This window comes from Ursus maritimus, assembly GCF_017311325.1.
Source record: "Ursus maritimus isolate PB19 chromosome X unlocalized genomic scaffold, ASM1731132v1 scaffold_X1, whole genome shotgun sequence".
Lineage (NCBI taxonomy): Eukaryota > Metazoa > Chordata > Mammalia > Carnivora > Ursidae > Ursus > Ursus maritimus.
The window spans coordinates 72,370,641-72,384,334 of NW_024423319.1; the positions used below are offsets into that span (position 1 = coordinate 72,370,641).

Genomic DNA, 13,694 nt, shown 5'->3' on the forward strand with positions numbered 1-13,694 from the left:
GGGGGGGGGGGCGGGGAGTGGATTAAATAATCTCCAAATGCTATGCCTATGACGATCTTGGAACTCTGTTTACTTAGGTAGTAAAAGGGGAGAAGGAAGTAATAAGATAAGTAAAAGCAGGAGGAGAGAAATTTAAAGCAAGAGGATAAAATAAGGAACTAAAATTAAAAGCAAAAATTATAATAAATGGAAGAAATATGTATATCAAATATGACAAAGGGTTAACATGTATGTTAAATAAATACATTTAGATATAGAAGATCACCAATATATATAAGACTACTCATGCCAATTGGTGAAGGATATGAACAGTTTATACAAGAGGAAATACAAATAGTAAACATATGGAAAAGTGTTCTATGCCATGAGTAATCAAAAAAGTGAAGTTAACAAATTAATGTGGTTTTTTTGTTTTGGGGTTTTTTTAAGATTTTATTTATTTATTTGACAGAGAGAGAGAGAGAGAGCATGAGCACAAGCAGAGGGAGTGGCAGGCAGAAGGAGAGGGAGAAGCAGGCTCCCCGCTGAGCAGAGAGCCCAATGTGGGGCTCGATCCCAGGACCCTGGGATCATGACCTGAGGTGAAGGCAGACGCTTAACCAACTGAGCCACCCAGGTGCCCCACAAATTAGTGTTTTAGGCAATCCAAAAAGATTTCTTATAAAGTCCAATGCTACAGCTGCAAAGGAGTTGGAACACTTGTGTGCCATTGTGGTATTGAAAATTTGTAGTCTTTTTGGAAATCAAGATCCATAAAAAATGTTTATACCCATTGATCTGGTAATCCCATTCCTGTCCTAGGAACAGAATCATAAAGAAGAAAAAAGCCATATGCATTAAGATGTTCAAAGCACAGAAAAATTGGGAGTTGACTAAATGTCCAATCATAGGGAAATAGTCAAATAAAATATAATCTGCTAATGGATATAATGTTATGTGGCTATTGAAATGATAAATATGAAAGCAAGGATAGTATCTACAATAAAAGTTTCTTAAAGCAAACTTCTGAAATATATGTACACTGTGATTGCACTTCTATAAAATATAAGTATTATGCAATCTGAAAAAGCATGGGACATAGATAAATTAAAACAATTGGGGTTTGGAAGTGTAGATGAACATTTTCTTTCAAAATTTCCTTTAATGTCATAGAGGAATTTTTAAATGTTGTTTTCATAAAAAAATTTTTTTAAACAGGATATGCAACAGGGTAACATGAACTAGAGATAGTCAAAGAGGATGAATATAGAGGAAATATCATTAAAGATCTTGTTTTTGAAGTAATTTGTGTTCTTCCAGGTACAGAAGAAAACCCGATTTAGAGAGTTAAGAGGTGACTTTATAGTGAAGAAATGAGGTTATGGGGTTATGGTACTTCTAGAAATTTGACAGTGAAATGACTAAGATGAATAGAATGTTAGCTACAAGAGATAGCAGGGTCATGGTATCAGTGATAATGCTTTATTTTTGTTTGGTTGGGTTCTGTTGTGTGTGTTTTCTAAAGATGGTGTGAAATCAGTTATGAAAATGATAAAAAGGGGAGCGCCTGGGTGGTTCAGTCGTTAAGCGTCTGCCTTCGGCTCGGGGCGTGATCCCAGGGTCCTGGGATTGAGCCCTGCATTGGGCTCCCTGCTCTACTGGGAGCCTGCTTCTTCCTCTCCCATTCTCCCTGCTTGTGTTCCCTTTCTCGCTGGCTGTCTCTCTCTGTGTGTCAAATAAATAAAATAAAAATCTTAAAAAAAAAGAAAAAAGAAAATGATGAAAAGGGATAAACAAAGGAACAAGTAAGAGGGCCACCTTTTATTTTGGGGCTACAGGGAAGAAAGACAACATGGATGTAAAAGTAAAGTTATCATGAATGAAGCAGAAAGAAGTTGGGGTATTAGATCTTCTCGGTTTTACAGGAGGCAAGGTAACTCTTAGAAGGTCGTAGGGTAGGATGAAGTTGGAGTTTTGAGAAGGTGGAAAAGACAGAAAACACTAGCTCTGGAATGTTCACTAAGAACTCAGCAAGGTAATAAAAATGGGGGCTTAGATGAAGTTCCAAGACATGAAGTTTCAGTGGGTCAAACCAGCCTTGCGCTCTGGCTTCATCTGCAATCTCCTTCAGTCTAAGAGAGAGGAGAAAATTGGCTGAAGGCGAGAGTCAAGGTGTTTAACCAAGGTTATAGTGGGCTGGAAGATAGCCCTAAAGTAGCAGACCACAAAGTCTGGGCAGTGAGTCTTGATGATGGGTTAAATGAGTCTTGATATGGGTTAACTGGACTGGAGAAATAGAGAAGGCTGGGTCAGTTGTGATGGAGGAAGCAGCTTCACTTGGTGGGGCAGGTGGACAGGAGAGGTAGGTGGTGGGCAAGGAAGCTGCGGTCATAGAAATTAAAGGGAGAAAGTACAGATGAAAAATAGGATATGTAACAGTCTAGGCAGTGGCCATGACACTGGGAAACTAATAAGGAAAAGGTCAGTACATTTACTACTAACGGAAGCAGTCCTGGGTAGCAAGCAGGGAGAGGGAGCACATGGAAGGATGCAAAAGGAGATTCAGGAGCATCAGCGTCATTTTTTTCCTGAAGACTAACCCCAGCCTTACTCTCCAGAGAGACCCCTCAGATGCCAGTAGACAGGTAAGAAATCCGAGACAGGTCAGCAGGAGTGGGGCAAAAGAAAAGGAAGGCTGGAGACTCGGGAGACCAGTGCACTAGAAGGCAATTTCAGAGGGGGTTGCCTAACAGTGTTAGCCCACCCTTCTGATGAACGCCTGCCCAGACACTCTTACTTCCGAAGGCTTGAGGGTTAGCTGCCCAAGTTCCATACCTACTCCCGACACCTGTAAGCCCGTAAGTACTAAGATGGTGCTGGGAAGGAGTGACTGGATGCGAGACTCTGAGGGGAGCTGTCCTTGTCCCCATGCTCTGTCTGCCCTGGTGTTGAAGTCCTAAAGCCTGCTCTGAAAGAGTTGGTGACAGATTTATTATTCACCTAGGGCAGGAGCTAGAGAAAGGGGAGAGACCAGTGAAGAGCCAGCTCTGGGCGTCAGTCCCTGTCACCACCCTAAACTCTACAAACCTGCTCGACCCCTTGGTGCTAGAACTTACAGCCACAAACATGAGAGCTCCTCTCTTTCTTTCTAAGCCATCCGCTGTTCTTTTCATTCCGTACAGAGCTGTCAAATATGCTCTCAGCAAACATCATAAAGGAGGTCCTGTTCCAAAGGCCAATATCAGCTTGGGCCCTGCCCCTTGAGGCAGGGTATCCGCCCCATGGTAAGACACAGGCTCCCTCTGTACCTCAGGGCTATACACCAGTCCAACAGTGCCATGCCTCCGGCTGCATGGGGGAACCCTGGCATTCAGGCTGTCTGGGATTGAGCCCTATTTCAGCACTTCGATAGGCAAGACTATCCTGTCTGAGAGGAAACCAAGAAGTGGGTGTGGGCACTACATATGTCACATCCTTGGCATCTGTGATATGCCAGTGCCCCCACTTCCTGATTCTGGCTATCACCATCAAATAAATCAGACCAATCCTGAGATTACCCCAGGTTCTCCACCTCTTCAGTTCTAATGCTTGGGTCTGGGTGAAGGAACACATGCTATACAAATGTGTGTGGGGAAAAGGAGGGGGAAAGAGGACTTCATGAGAATTTTAGGAAAGCTTGTAGGATCGAGAGACAGGACTGATGGCCCCAGGAAGGAGACAGAAGCAAAGAGAATTAAGAGTGGCTGTTACTGCCTTTGGCTAAAAAGGAGAGGACAACTGAAGGGTTTATGAGAGATGGGATCACACATGATTTCCCTGGTTCCTCTTAGTCCTTGGGGTGTGGGCCTCTCTCCAGAGTCTGGGAAAGGCGAAGAAGCAGCCATATTGGATGTAACTATTAAGTACCCTCACCTCTGCCTTACACTCACCCTTTTTCCTCTGACCTCCTGACTCCCAGGGTTACAATCTATCTGCCCCAGGGGCAGGGAAGCCACTGTCCTGGTGGGTGGATGTCCACCTGCAGCTGCTTTCCTCAGGCAGGGACCCCAGTGCCAGGGAGGAGGCAGTCATGGGGGGCTGAGGCCCCCCACACCTGCACAGCTGCCGGAGCTGACGTCGATACTTGTCCCCAGTGAGCAGGTAGAGCACTGGATCCAGGCAGCTGTTGGCACTGGCCAGAGGCCGAGTCACTTTGTAGACCACATTGACAATGTTCAGCACCCGGCAGTCAGCTTCCAACAGCCTTGACATGTAATAAATGGTGCGGGTGACGTGGAAAGGCACGAAGCAGACAGCAAAGACTGCCAGCACCACAGCGATGGTGCGGAGAGAGCGCAGACGAGAAGACGACTGGGCGGCCCCTGGCAAGGGCCGATACAGGCGGCGGGCCATGAGCCCATAGCAGACAAGAGTGACCAGGCAGGGCACGCCAAAGAGAAGCCCCATGATGGCCGAGCTGAAGTGCACGTAGTGGTCAAACTCTTCGGGCCGAGTGGTGTCATGGCACAGGATGGTGTCCTTCTTGGTGCTGGTTGTGACAAAGAACAGATTGGGCACGAGGCAGCCAGCAACGACCAGCCAAACTGCCAGGCAGACAAGGCCTGCAAAGCGAGGGTGGCCCCAACGTAGTGCCCTCAGTGGGTGGCAAATGCCCAGGTAGCGGTGCACACTGATGCAGGTGAGGAAGAGGACACTGCAGTAGAGGTTCCAGTAGAAGAGAAAGCGGATGAACTTGCAGAGCCCAGTACCAAAGGGCCAGTGGTTGCGGGCCGCATAATAGTAGATGAGGGTGGGTAGTGACAGCACATACAAAGTATCTGACAAGGCCAAGTGGAACATGTAGGTGGCCGTTGCATCCCAGGGTCGGAGGCGAAAGAGGAAGAGCCAGAGGGTCGGGGTGTTGAGGCCTAGGCCCACCAGAAAGACAACTGTGTAGCTCGCAGGCAGCAGGATGAACTTGAACTCCTCATTAAAACTGCAGTCCAGCTCCACCTCACTGTCGCCAGGATCTGGGCTGGGGCTTAGGGTTGTGAACGGAGAGGACTCTGCACCGGCCATCGTCCCCCTAGAGGTGGAAAGGGGAGAAGTGAGAGTGGCTGGATTTTCCAGGCCTCCCAGACCTGACCTGAGGCCAAAGAGCAGAGAATGGGGGAGGGCCATGACGGAGGCATGAGGAGTCGCTGAGAGTGCAACCCAGTGCAACCCAGGAGTCCCCGTGCAACCCAGGGCAGGCCGGCCCCTTCCCGAGCCCCCTTGGTCCGGCCTGGGAAGTGACGGGCAGCAGGTGGTGCTGGGGCCCAGCAGGGCAGGCAGTGAGTTTGGGTTGTTCTCATCCCACAGCAGACTCTGTCCTTCAGGTCTTGGCTAGCCGAAAGGGTGGAGGCCTATCAGGACTATCCAATGGGCGAAGATGCCCGGATCCAAATTGTGTCCTAGCCCATTACAACATTTCTCCTCGCGGTGACTTTACCTTTCCCCTCACCCTGGTCCCAGTGTCTCCGCACTGCAGTTACTTTTGATGCCTTCCCCAGCCTGGTCCAGCCCAGGAACCCCATCGCCACCCTCACCCAAGAAACTTGTCATGTCTCCTACCTGGTCCCCTTGAAGCTGAGCCCAGCTGACTCTGTCACCTTTCCCCTTGGCAGCCAGAGGGCATAACCAAGAGGGCGGGTTTGGGGGTGGGGTCTGTTCCTCCTCCTGGGAGATCATCAGAGCTAGAAAGGCCCATCAAGATTATCTAGTCCAACCCACTCACTGTATAGATTGGGAAACTGCAGCCTGGCAAGATTATTATTTAACAGTTTCTAAATGACTGTAGGACGGAGTACACAAGGAAATGTCCAAGTTTATAGATTGAGAGCCAGGCCACAGGAGACAACTAAAACTACAGGGAGATCATATAAATCTGTAGAAGTGAGCAGAAACACGGGAAATGAATGAATGTTAACATGGGCAGAAATGCAAGATAACACACAGAAAGGTTTTAGAAAACTTATATTACTGATATAAATCTTAAGGCCGTGTGCATGTAAGTATAAAAATGCTTATATAGCACTTACTATGTGCAAGGCACTATTCTAAATGCTTTACACTTATTGTTGGCCCCACAGGTTTTCTGTACGTACAATAATTGTCCCTACTTTGCCGATGAGAAAACTAAGGCACAGAGAATTTCTTTGGCTATTTAGTGGTAGACACGAGATTTGAACCAGGCAGGCCTGCCTTTGACTCAGGCGCTAGTATCCATGTACTTAATTGCTCTGCTTACTTGGCTCTCTGAAGCCACTGTCCATAATCCAGGAAAAAGGTAAGCAAATGTTTACTGGGAGCCTACTGTGTGCTTGGTCCAGTTCTAGGTACTGGTAGTTCACTTGTAGTGAATAAAACAGAGAAAAACTCTCATTCTAATGGAGCTCACATACCAGGGGGAGGGAAAAGAAAAGAAAGTTAACAAGTAAAAAATATAGATTGTAATCATTGCTAAGGAGAAAAATAAAGGTGGGAAGGGGAATAGAGAAGAAAAGACAGGGGAATAGAGAGGGTTGCTTCTTTCAATATTAGGGTGACTTCGGATAAAGAGCAGGTGGTTGGGAGGAAAGGGAAATGTAGAGATGAGGTCAGAGAGTTTGGCAGGGACCAGATCATGAAGGTCCTTGGAAACCATTGTGAGGACTGCTTGGCTTTTACTTTCAATGAATGGGAAGCCATTGAGGGTTTAGAAGAGACAAGTGTCGGGGTCTAATTATATATTTTTAAAAGGTTTTATTTATTTATTTTAGAGAGAGATGGAGAGAGAGAGTGAGGGATGGGGAGTGGCAGAGGCAGAGGGAGAGAGAAACCCAAGCAGATTCCACGCTGAGTGCAGAGCCAGTCCCAGGGTTCGATCCCACGACCCCCGAAATCACAACCTGAGCAGAAACCAAGAGTCCATTGCTCAACCAGCTGTGCCCCCCAGGCACCCCCAGATTTGTACTTTTAAAGCATCACCTAGCCTGTGAGCCCTATGTTGAGAATAGACTGCAGGACTCGGGGAACAGGAGGAAGATAAACTCAGGAGCTATTGCCAATAGATGATGGTGACTTGAACTGGGGTGGCAAAGGTGATGGGAAGTGGTCAGATTCTGGCTAGATTTTGAAAGTAGAGACAACAAGATTTACTGATGTGGGGTGTGAAAGAAAGAGCGGAGTCAAGAACAACTCCAAGATTCGTGGCCTGAGCCACTGGAGGAATTGAGTTACTGTTGACAGAGATGGGAAAAGCTATGAGAGAAGCAGGTTTGGGGAAAATCTTGGAGTTCATTTTTCAGCCTGTCAATTTCGAGAGGCCTATTGCACAAGTAAGACGAGGGGGAGAGGAGGCAGTTCACTCCTCCCCAAGGATGCTAACAGAGGACATGCCTCCCTTACAGGCCCTACCCCTTCCTACACACCACCCCTCACCTCTCTCTACCACTCCTGGAGACTCCAGTGGGAATACAGCAGAGAAAGTACAGAAGCCAAACCCAGGCGTTTGAGAGCTGAGTGCCAGAGAATGCCCATTTGTCAGGAGCTCTGAATCTGGGGCTCCTAGGACTAACTAAGGTTCTAGAATTATGGGGGTCTTCGGCAAAGGGGGCAAGCTTGGGGCTTGGAGGAGTCGAGGGCGAGGTGAGTAGTGCTCTTGGGGAGGGAGGTGCCATCTGGACAGAATCCATTCTGCAGGGAACTGGAAGCAGTGGGGACTCTGAACCTGATCTTCAGGTCCTGGGAATGTTGCCCAGCTGGATTCTGGGAGTGAGAGGAGGTGGCAGGCCTGCAAGGGAGGCTCTAGAATCTGGGATCTAGATCTCTTGGAGGCCCAGAAACCTGGATAGGGGAAACTTGGAGATCCTTGCCCTGTGGCAGGGTGGGGGTAGATGAAAGGGATGCATGGAGGAAGCAGTCATAGCCCGAGTCCTGGACAGCTGGCTGCTGTGATATTGCATAAGAGGCCCAGGTGTTTGGAGCCAGGCGGACATGGATTCAAATCTTGTTTTCCCGGGGGTTAGCTGTGTGATGCCGGACACCTTTTTGTAACTTAGTTTTCTCCGCAGTGAAATGGGCATAATAATACCAACCTTTTAGGGTTTCCCGAATATCAAATTGGTCAATAGGTGTGAAAACACCTTGTAAATTGTGAAACGCTCCTAAGCATAAGGTCTTTTGTGTTATTCCTTTGCTCCTAGGGATAAAGCTGATCTCTTCGGAGGAGAACACGTGTGATTCGAGGTTTGGCATACACCCAAGAGCTCACTCCAGCGTCCTCCACTCCAGGGAAGCGCCTGCTTCAGGCTGGCTTAGCTTTGCTAGGTTTCTGCTAGCAGACACAGCTCCAGCTATCACTGCTGCCATTGCCGCCCAGTGGCTATTTCAGGAAAAGACCTCGCCCAACACAGCCTGGGCCAAAAGGAAGTATTTGTGCCTTAGGAAATCCTGCAGGCCGGACACCCTGTCTTCTGTGAGTCTCTTCCTCACTTTTGTTTCTGTGACTTTGCATCACTCTGGTCCTCCTGGTCCTCTGGATGTCCCTTCTGACCTCTTCCCTGGCTCCTTTTTGTCCTCCTTCCTCTGAAGGTGACCTTTCCCCAAGGCTTACCCCTAGAGCTTTTTCTCTTCTCTATTCTCTTCCCCTCTTCCTCCTCTCCTTCCTCTTCCTTACTCTACGATTTCTCTTTCCCGATCTCCCTCTTTAACTCTTCTCAACATCTACTCTCATGATTTAATTTAGAAGTTAGGAATAATTATAATGACCAATGAGACTCCAGCATACAGATGTCCCTCTAATCAAAATGTATGTCTCTCTCACACTCTTACCACATTTGATTCCTACTGAGGTTATGGCACATACCACAAACTGCATAGAATTCCACTCTTTTGTGTGTTTGTCCATCCTCTCCCACTTCTCTCAGCCGCACACCAGACCCAGAGGTCCCTTGATAATACAAACACCTTGTATTATCTCTGTCTTTCCTGTAGCTTTCCAGTAAAGTTATAATAACATATGTTCCAGGTATTTTTTCCACATTATATGTCTTGCTGTCCAAAAAAAAAAAAAATGCCTTCTGATTCAGAGTTAAGGAAACAGATATCTTGCACATAGTAGGTGTTCAATAAATGTTTACTGAATGAATGAATGAATGAATGAATGACTCAGTTATACTTTGTTGAATTGAATGATTCCCACAGCTAAGGCTTGTATATATTGTTTGCTGTAGGACAAACCCACTTGGGTATCTATCTCATTGATAATCTAGAATTCATTATGTCAGGTAAAGTTTATTATCTTCTTCCCTGCTGTTATCCTTCCGTTCCCCTATTCCTCCAGTCTTTTCCAGTCCTCCTCCTCTTGGCCCCTCACATCTAATATTCATGTCTTGATGACAGTTTCTCTGCAATGTTTGCTGTTTCTTTAGGACCTAAAGAGGCAAAGGAGGGAAAGGCATGGTGTCTAATCTCTTTCTCTGAGTAGGGGTGCTGTGGGTGGGGGGAGAAAGGAAGGAGTGGGAGGGAGGAGGAACAGAAGAAGGAAAGAAGAAGGGAAGGAAAGAAATGAGGGGAAAAGATAGGTGAAATAGTGGGGGGAATGCAGGCTTTGGAGTCAGGTCAGACCTAGACTTTAACTCTGGTTCCATCACCCACTAGCTATATGACTGTAGGTAAGTCTTCCTGACCCTCCATTTCCTCATATGTACAATGAGGATACTAGCACCTATCTGGTTGTGGGGAGAAAAGGAGGCAGTGCATGTAATGCATCGTGCCTGGCAATTATCATCCTCTTCATCACCAGGAATTAAAATACAAGTGAACTTGGAGGGTGTTGGAGATTGGAAAGTTCACCCCCATTGCCTGGGATTTCTTTATGTAGTGAAATAATGAGGTCACCTGCTGAGAATAAGGTGCAGCGTGGAATGGAACAAGACAGTCACTCAACCTTGATGACAAGGAGCTATAATCTGAAACCCTGGATAACCCAAACTTATTAATAAAATCATGGGAAAATGACTGGCTGCATATAATTATGTCCGAGGTAGCCTTGTCCAGGTGCCCGTTCCATAGTGTGCCCTTTTTGTCTTTCGAAATGTCTATTATCTCCAGCAAGGCTGTTAAAAGCTTTAGAGTAGAGACTAGTACCTCTGTGTCCAGCACCTAGGACAGCATACGAAGTCTCTGTTTCTACCATTTGATTCCTCTCTCTCCTTTCTATCCTCCCCCACTGAGCCAATGCCTTTGTCCAGATCCCACTTAAGTCCACTGGTATGCTTTCAATTGCAATAACGGAAAATTCCAACTCGGCTGATTTTTAAAATACAGATATTTATTACCTTGCCTCTAAATCCAGGAGTGGGACACTTTGGAGCTGGCTAATTCAACAACTCAACAATGTCACAAAACATCCTGACTCCATCTTTCTGATCTGCAACCCTCAGCATGTTGGTTTAGCAATTGTCATGGTCACAAGATGGCTGACACTCTTCAGGCATTGCATCCAAACATGACAACATTCAATGGTAGGAGAGGAAGGCCTTTCTTCCTGTGGGCTTACTGTTATTACTCAGGAAACCTTTCCCAGAATCTCCCTGGCACACTTCTTTCACATCTCAGAGGCCAGAATTTCATCATGCCTATAACTAAACCAATCACTGGCAAGAGGGATGAAATGGCCATGACTGGCTTAGGAAATGGACATTCTGCCCATAAGAAGGAAGAGGGCGGGTGCCTGGTGAGTTGACAAACAATTCTGTCTGCTACAGCCCTTTACTGAATAAACCCATCCTTTCCCCACTTAGAGAGCTGATCATCACTTCCTAACTGGAAGGCCTGGCTGGGAAAAATCACTGGGATATGTAAGTGAGGTGGGTAAGGACCTGAAAATACCTCTCACTTCAATGTATCATAGAGGCCAGAAGCTCCATAATTAGAGATGCATCCCTTTGCCTTCTTACTCTTGCTTTCTTGGAAAATGTGAATATTCCTTTTCTTCAAGTTTTTATTTAAATTCCTGTTAGTTAACATATAGTGTAATATTAATTTTAGGTGTACAATAGAGTGATTCAACACAAACAATAGACAATGCTCATCACAACAAGCGCCCTCCTTAATCCTTAATCCCCATCACCTATGTAACCTGTCCCCCCAGCCAACCATCAGTTTGTTCTCTATTGTTGAGTCTGTTTCTCAGCATGCCTCTCTTTTTCTCTCCTTTGTTTGTTTTGTTTCTTAAATTCCACATATGAATGAGATCATATGGTATTTGTCTTTCTCTGGCTGACTTATTCTGATTAGCATAACACTCTCTAGCTCCAACCATATTGTTGCAAATGGCAGAATTTCATTCTTTTCTATGGCTGAGTAACATTCCATTGTATATATATACCACCACTTCTTTATCCATTTATCAGTTGATGGACATTTGGGCTCTTTCCGTAATTTAGCTATTGTTGATAATGCTGCTATAAACATTGGGGTGCGTGTATCCCTTCAAATCAGTATTTTTGTATCCTTTGGGTAAATACCTAGGAGTACAATTGCTGGATCATAGAGTAGTTCTATTTTTCACTTTCTGAGGAACTTCCATGTTGTTTCCCAGAGCGGCTGCACCAGTTCGCATTCCCAACAGTATAAAAGGGATCCCCTTTTACTGTATCCTTGCCAACACCTGTTGTTTCCTGTGTTGTTAATTTTAGCCATTCCGACTGGTGTGAGGTAATATTGTAGTTTTGATTTGTATTTCCCTGATGATGAGTGATGTTGAGCATCTTTCCATATGTCCTTTGGCCATCTGAATGTCTTCTTTGGAAAAAATGTCTATTTGTGTCTTCCGCCCATTTAAAAAATCAGGTTATTTGGTTTTTGGGTGTTGAGTTTGATAAGTTCCTTATAGATTTTGGACACTAGCCCCTTATCAGATATGTCATTTGCAAAGATCTTCTCCCATTCTGTAGGTTGCGTTTTACTTTTGTTGATTATTTCCTTTACTGTGCAGAAGCTTTTTATTTTTATGAAGCCCTAACAGTTTATTTTTCCTTTTGTTTCCCTTGCCTCAGGAGTCATATCTAATAAGATGTTGCTATGGCCAATGTCAAAGAGGTCGTTGCTGTTTTCTCCTCTAGGATTTTTATGGTGTCAGGTCTCACATTTAGGTCATTCATCTTTTTTGAACTTATTTTTGTGTATGGTGTAAGAAAGTGATTCAGTTACATTCTTCTGCATGTTGCTGTCCAGTTTCCCCAACACCATTTGTTGAAGAGCCTGTCTTTTGCCCATTGGATATTCTTTCCTGCTTTGTCAAAGATTAGTTGACCATATAGTTGTGGGTTCATTTCTAGGTTTTCTATTCTCTTCTGTTGACCTATGTGTCCATTTTTGTGCCAGTGCCATAATCTCTTGATCATTGCAACTTTGTAATATATTTTCAAGTCCAGAATTGTGATGCCTCCAGCTTTGCTTTTCTTTTTCAAGATTGCTTTGGTTCTTCAGGGTCTTTTGTGGTTCCATACAAATTCTAGGATTGTTTGTTCTAGCTCTGTGAAAAATACTGGTGGTATTTTGACAGGGATTGCATTAAATGTGTAGAATGCTTTGGGTAGTATAGACATTTTAACGATATCTGTTCTTCCAATCCATAAGCATGGAATGTTTTTCCATTTCTTTGTGTCATCTTCAATTTCTTTCATCAGGGTTTTATAGTTTTCAGAGTACAGGTCTTTTACCTCTTTGCTTAGGCTTATTCTTAGATATCCCATTGTTTTGGCTCCAATTGTATATGGGATTGATTCCTTGACTTTTCTTTCTGTTGATTCATCATTGATGTATAGAAATACAACAGATTTCTGTACATTCATTTTGTTTCCTGCAACTTGACTGAATCTATGATTAGTTCTAGCAATTTTTTGGTGGAGTCTTTTGGGTTTCCTGTAATAGAGTATCTTGTCATCTGCAAATAGTGAAAGTTTGACATCTTCCTAGCCAATTTGGATGCCTTTTATTTTGTGTGTGTGTTGTCTGATTGCTGTGGCTAAGACTTCCAGTACTATATTAAATAACAGTGGTGAAAGTGGACATCTCTGTCTTGTTCCTGACCATAGAGGAAAAGCTCTCAGTTTTTCCCCATTGAGGATGGTATTAGCTGGGGATTTTTCATAGACGGCCTTTATTATATTGAGATATGTTCCCTCTAACCCTACTGTGTTGAGGGGTTTTATCATGAATGGATGTTGTGCTTTGTCAAATGCTTTTTCTGCATCTATTGAAAAGATCATATGGTTCTTACCCATTCTTTTATTAATGTGGTGTATCACATTGATTCATTTACAAATATTGAACCACTCTTGCAGTCCAGAAATAAATCACTGGAAAATGCAAACGCTCTTGCTCAAAATGAAACTATGTTGATACTTCTCTTTGGGGACTACAAATTGGAAAGGGACATGAGGGAATTTGGGGAAAAGATGGAAATGTTTTATATCTTGATCTAGGTAGTGGTTACATGTGTGTACACACAGGTGTATTAGTTTCCTCTTGCTGCTGTAAAACAATTCCCACAGACTTGGTGACTTGAAACAGCAGGCTTATTCTCTTATAGTTCTGGAGGTCAGAAGTCCAAAATCAGTTTCACCAAAATGAAGGTGTCAGCCAGGCTGCACCTGAGCTGCAACAGCCACTTTGTGATCATGAGACTATAGGTGGGGCGGGGGGGG

At 44.8% G+C, this 13,694-nt stretch overlaps 1 protein-coding gene across 1 annotated transcript; it reads right to left on the reverse strand.

The window, feature by feature from the left end:
* Positions 1–3,679: 3,679 nt before the first annotated feature.
* On the reverse strand, positions 3,680–5,037 carry LOC103682600 (P2Y purinoceptor 4). Its single transcript, XM_008712268.2, has one exon. It carries the CDS (start codon positions 5,035–5,037, stop codon positions 3,940–3,942), a length of 1,098 nt encoding a protein of 365 aa, XP_008710490.2. The 3' UTR covers positions 3,680–3,939.
* Between the last annotated feature and the right edge of the window lie 8,657 nt (positions 5,038–13,694).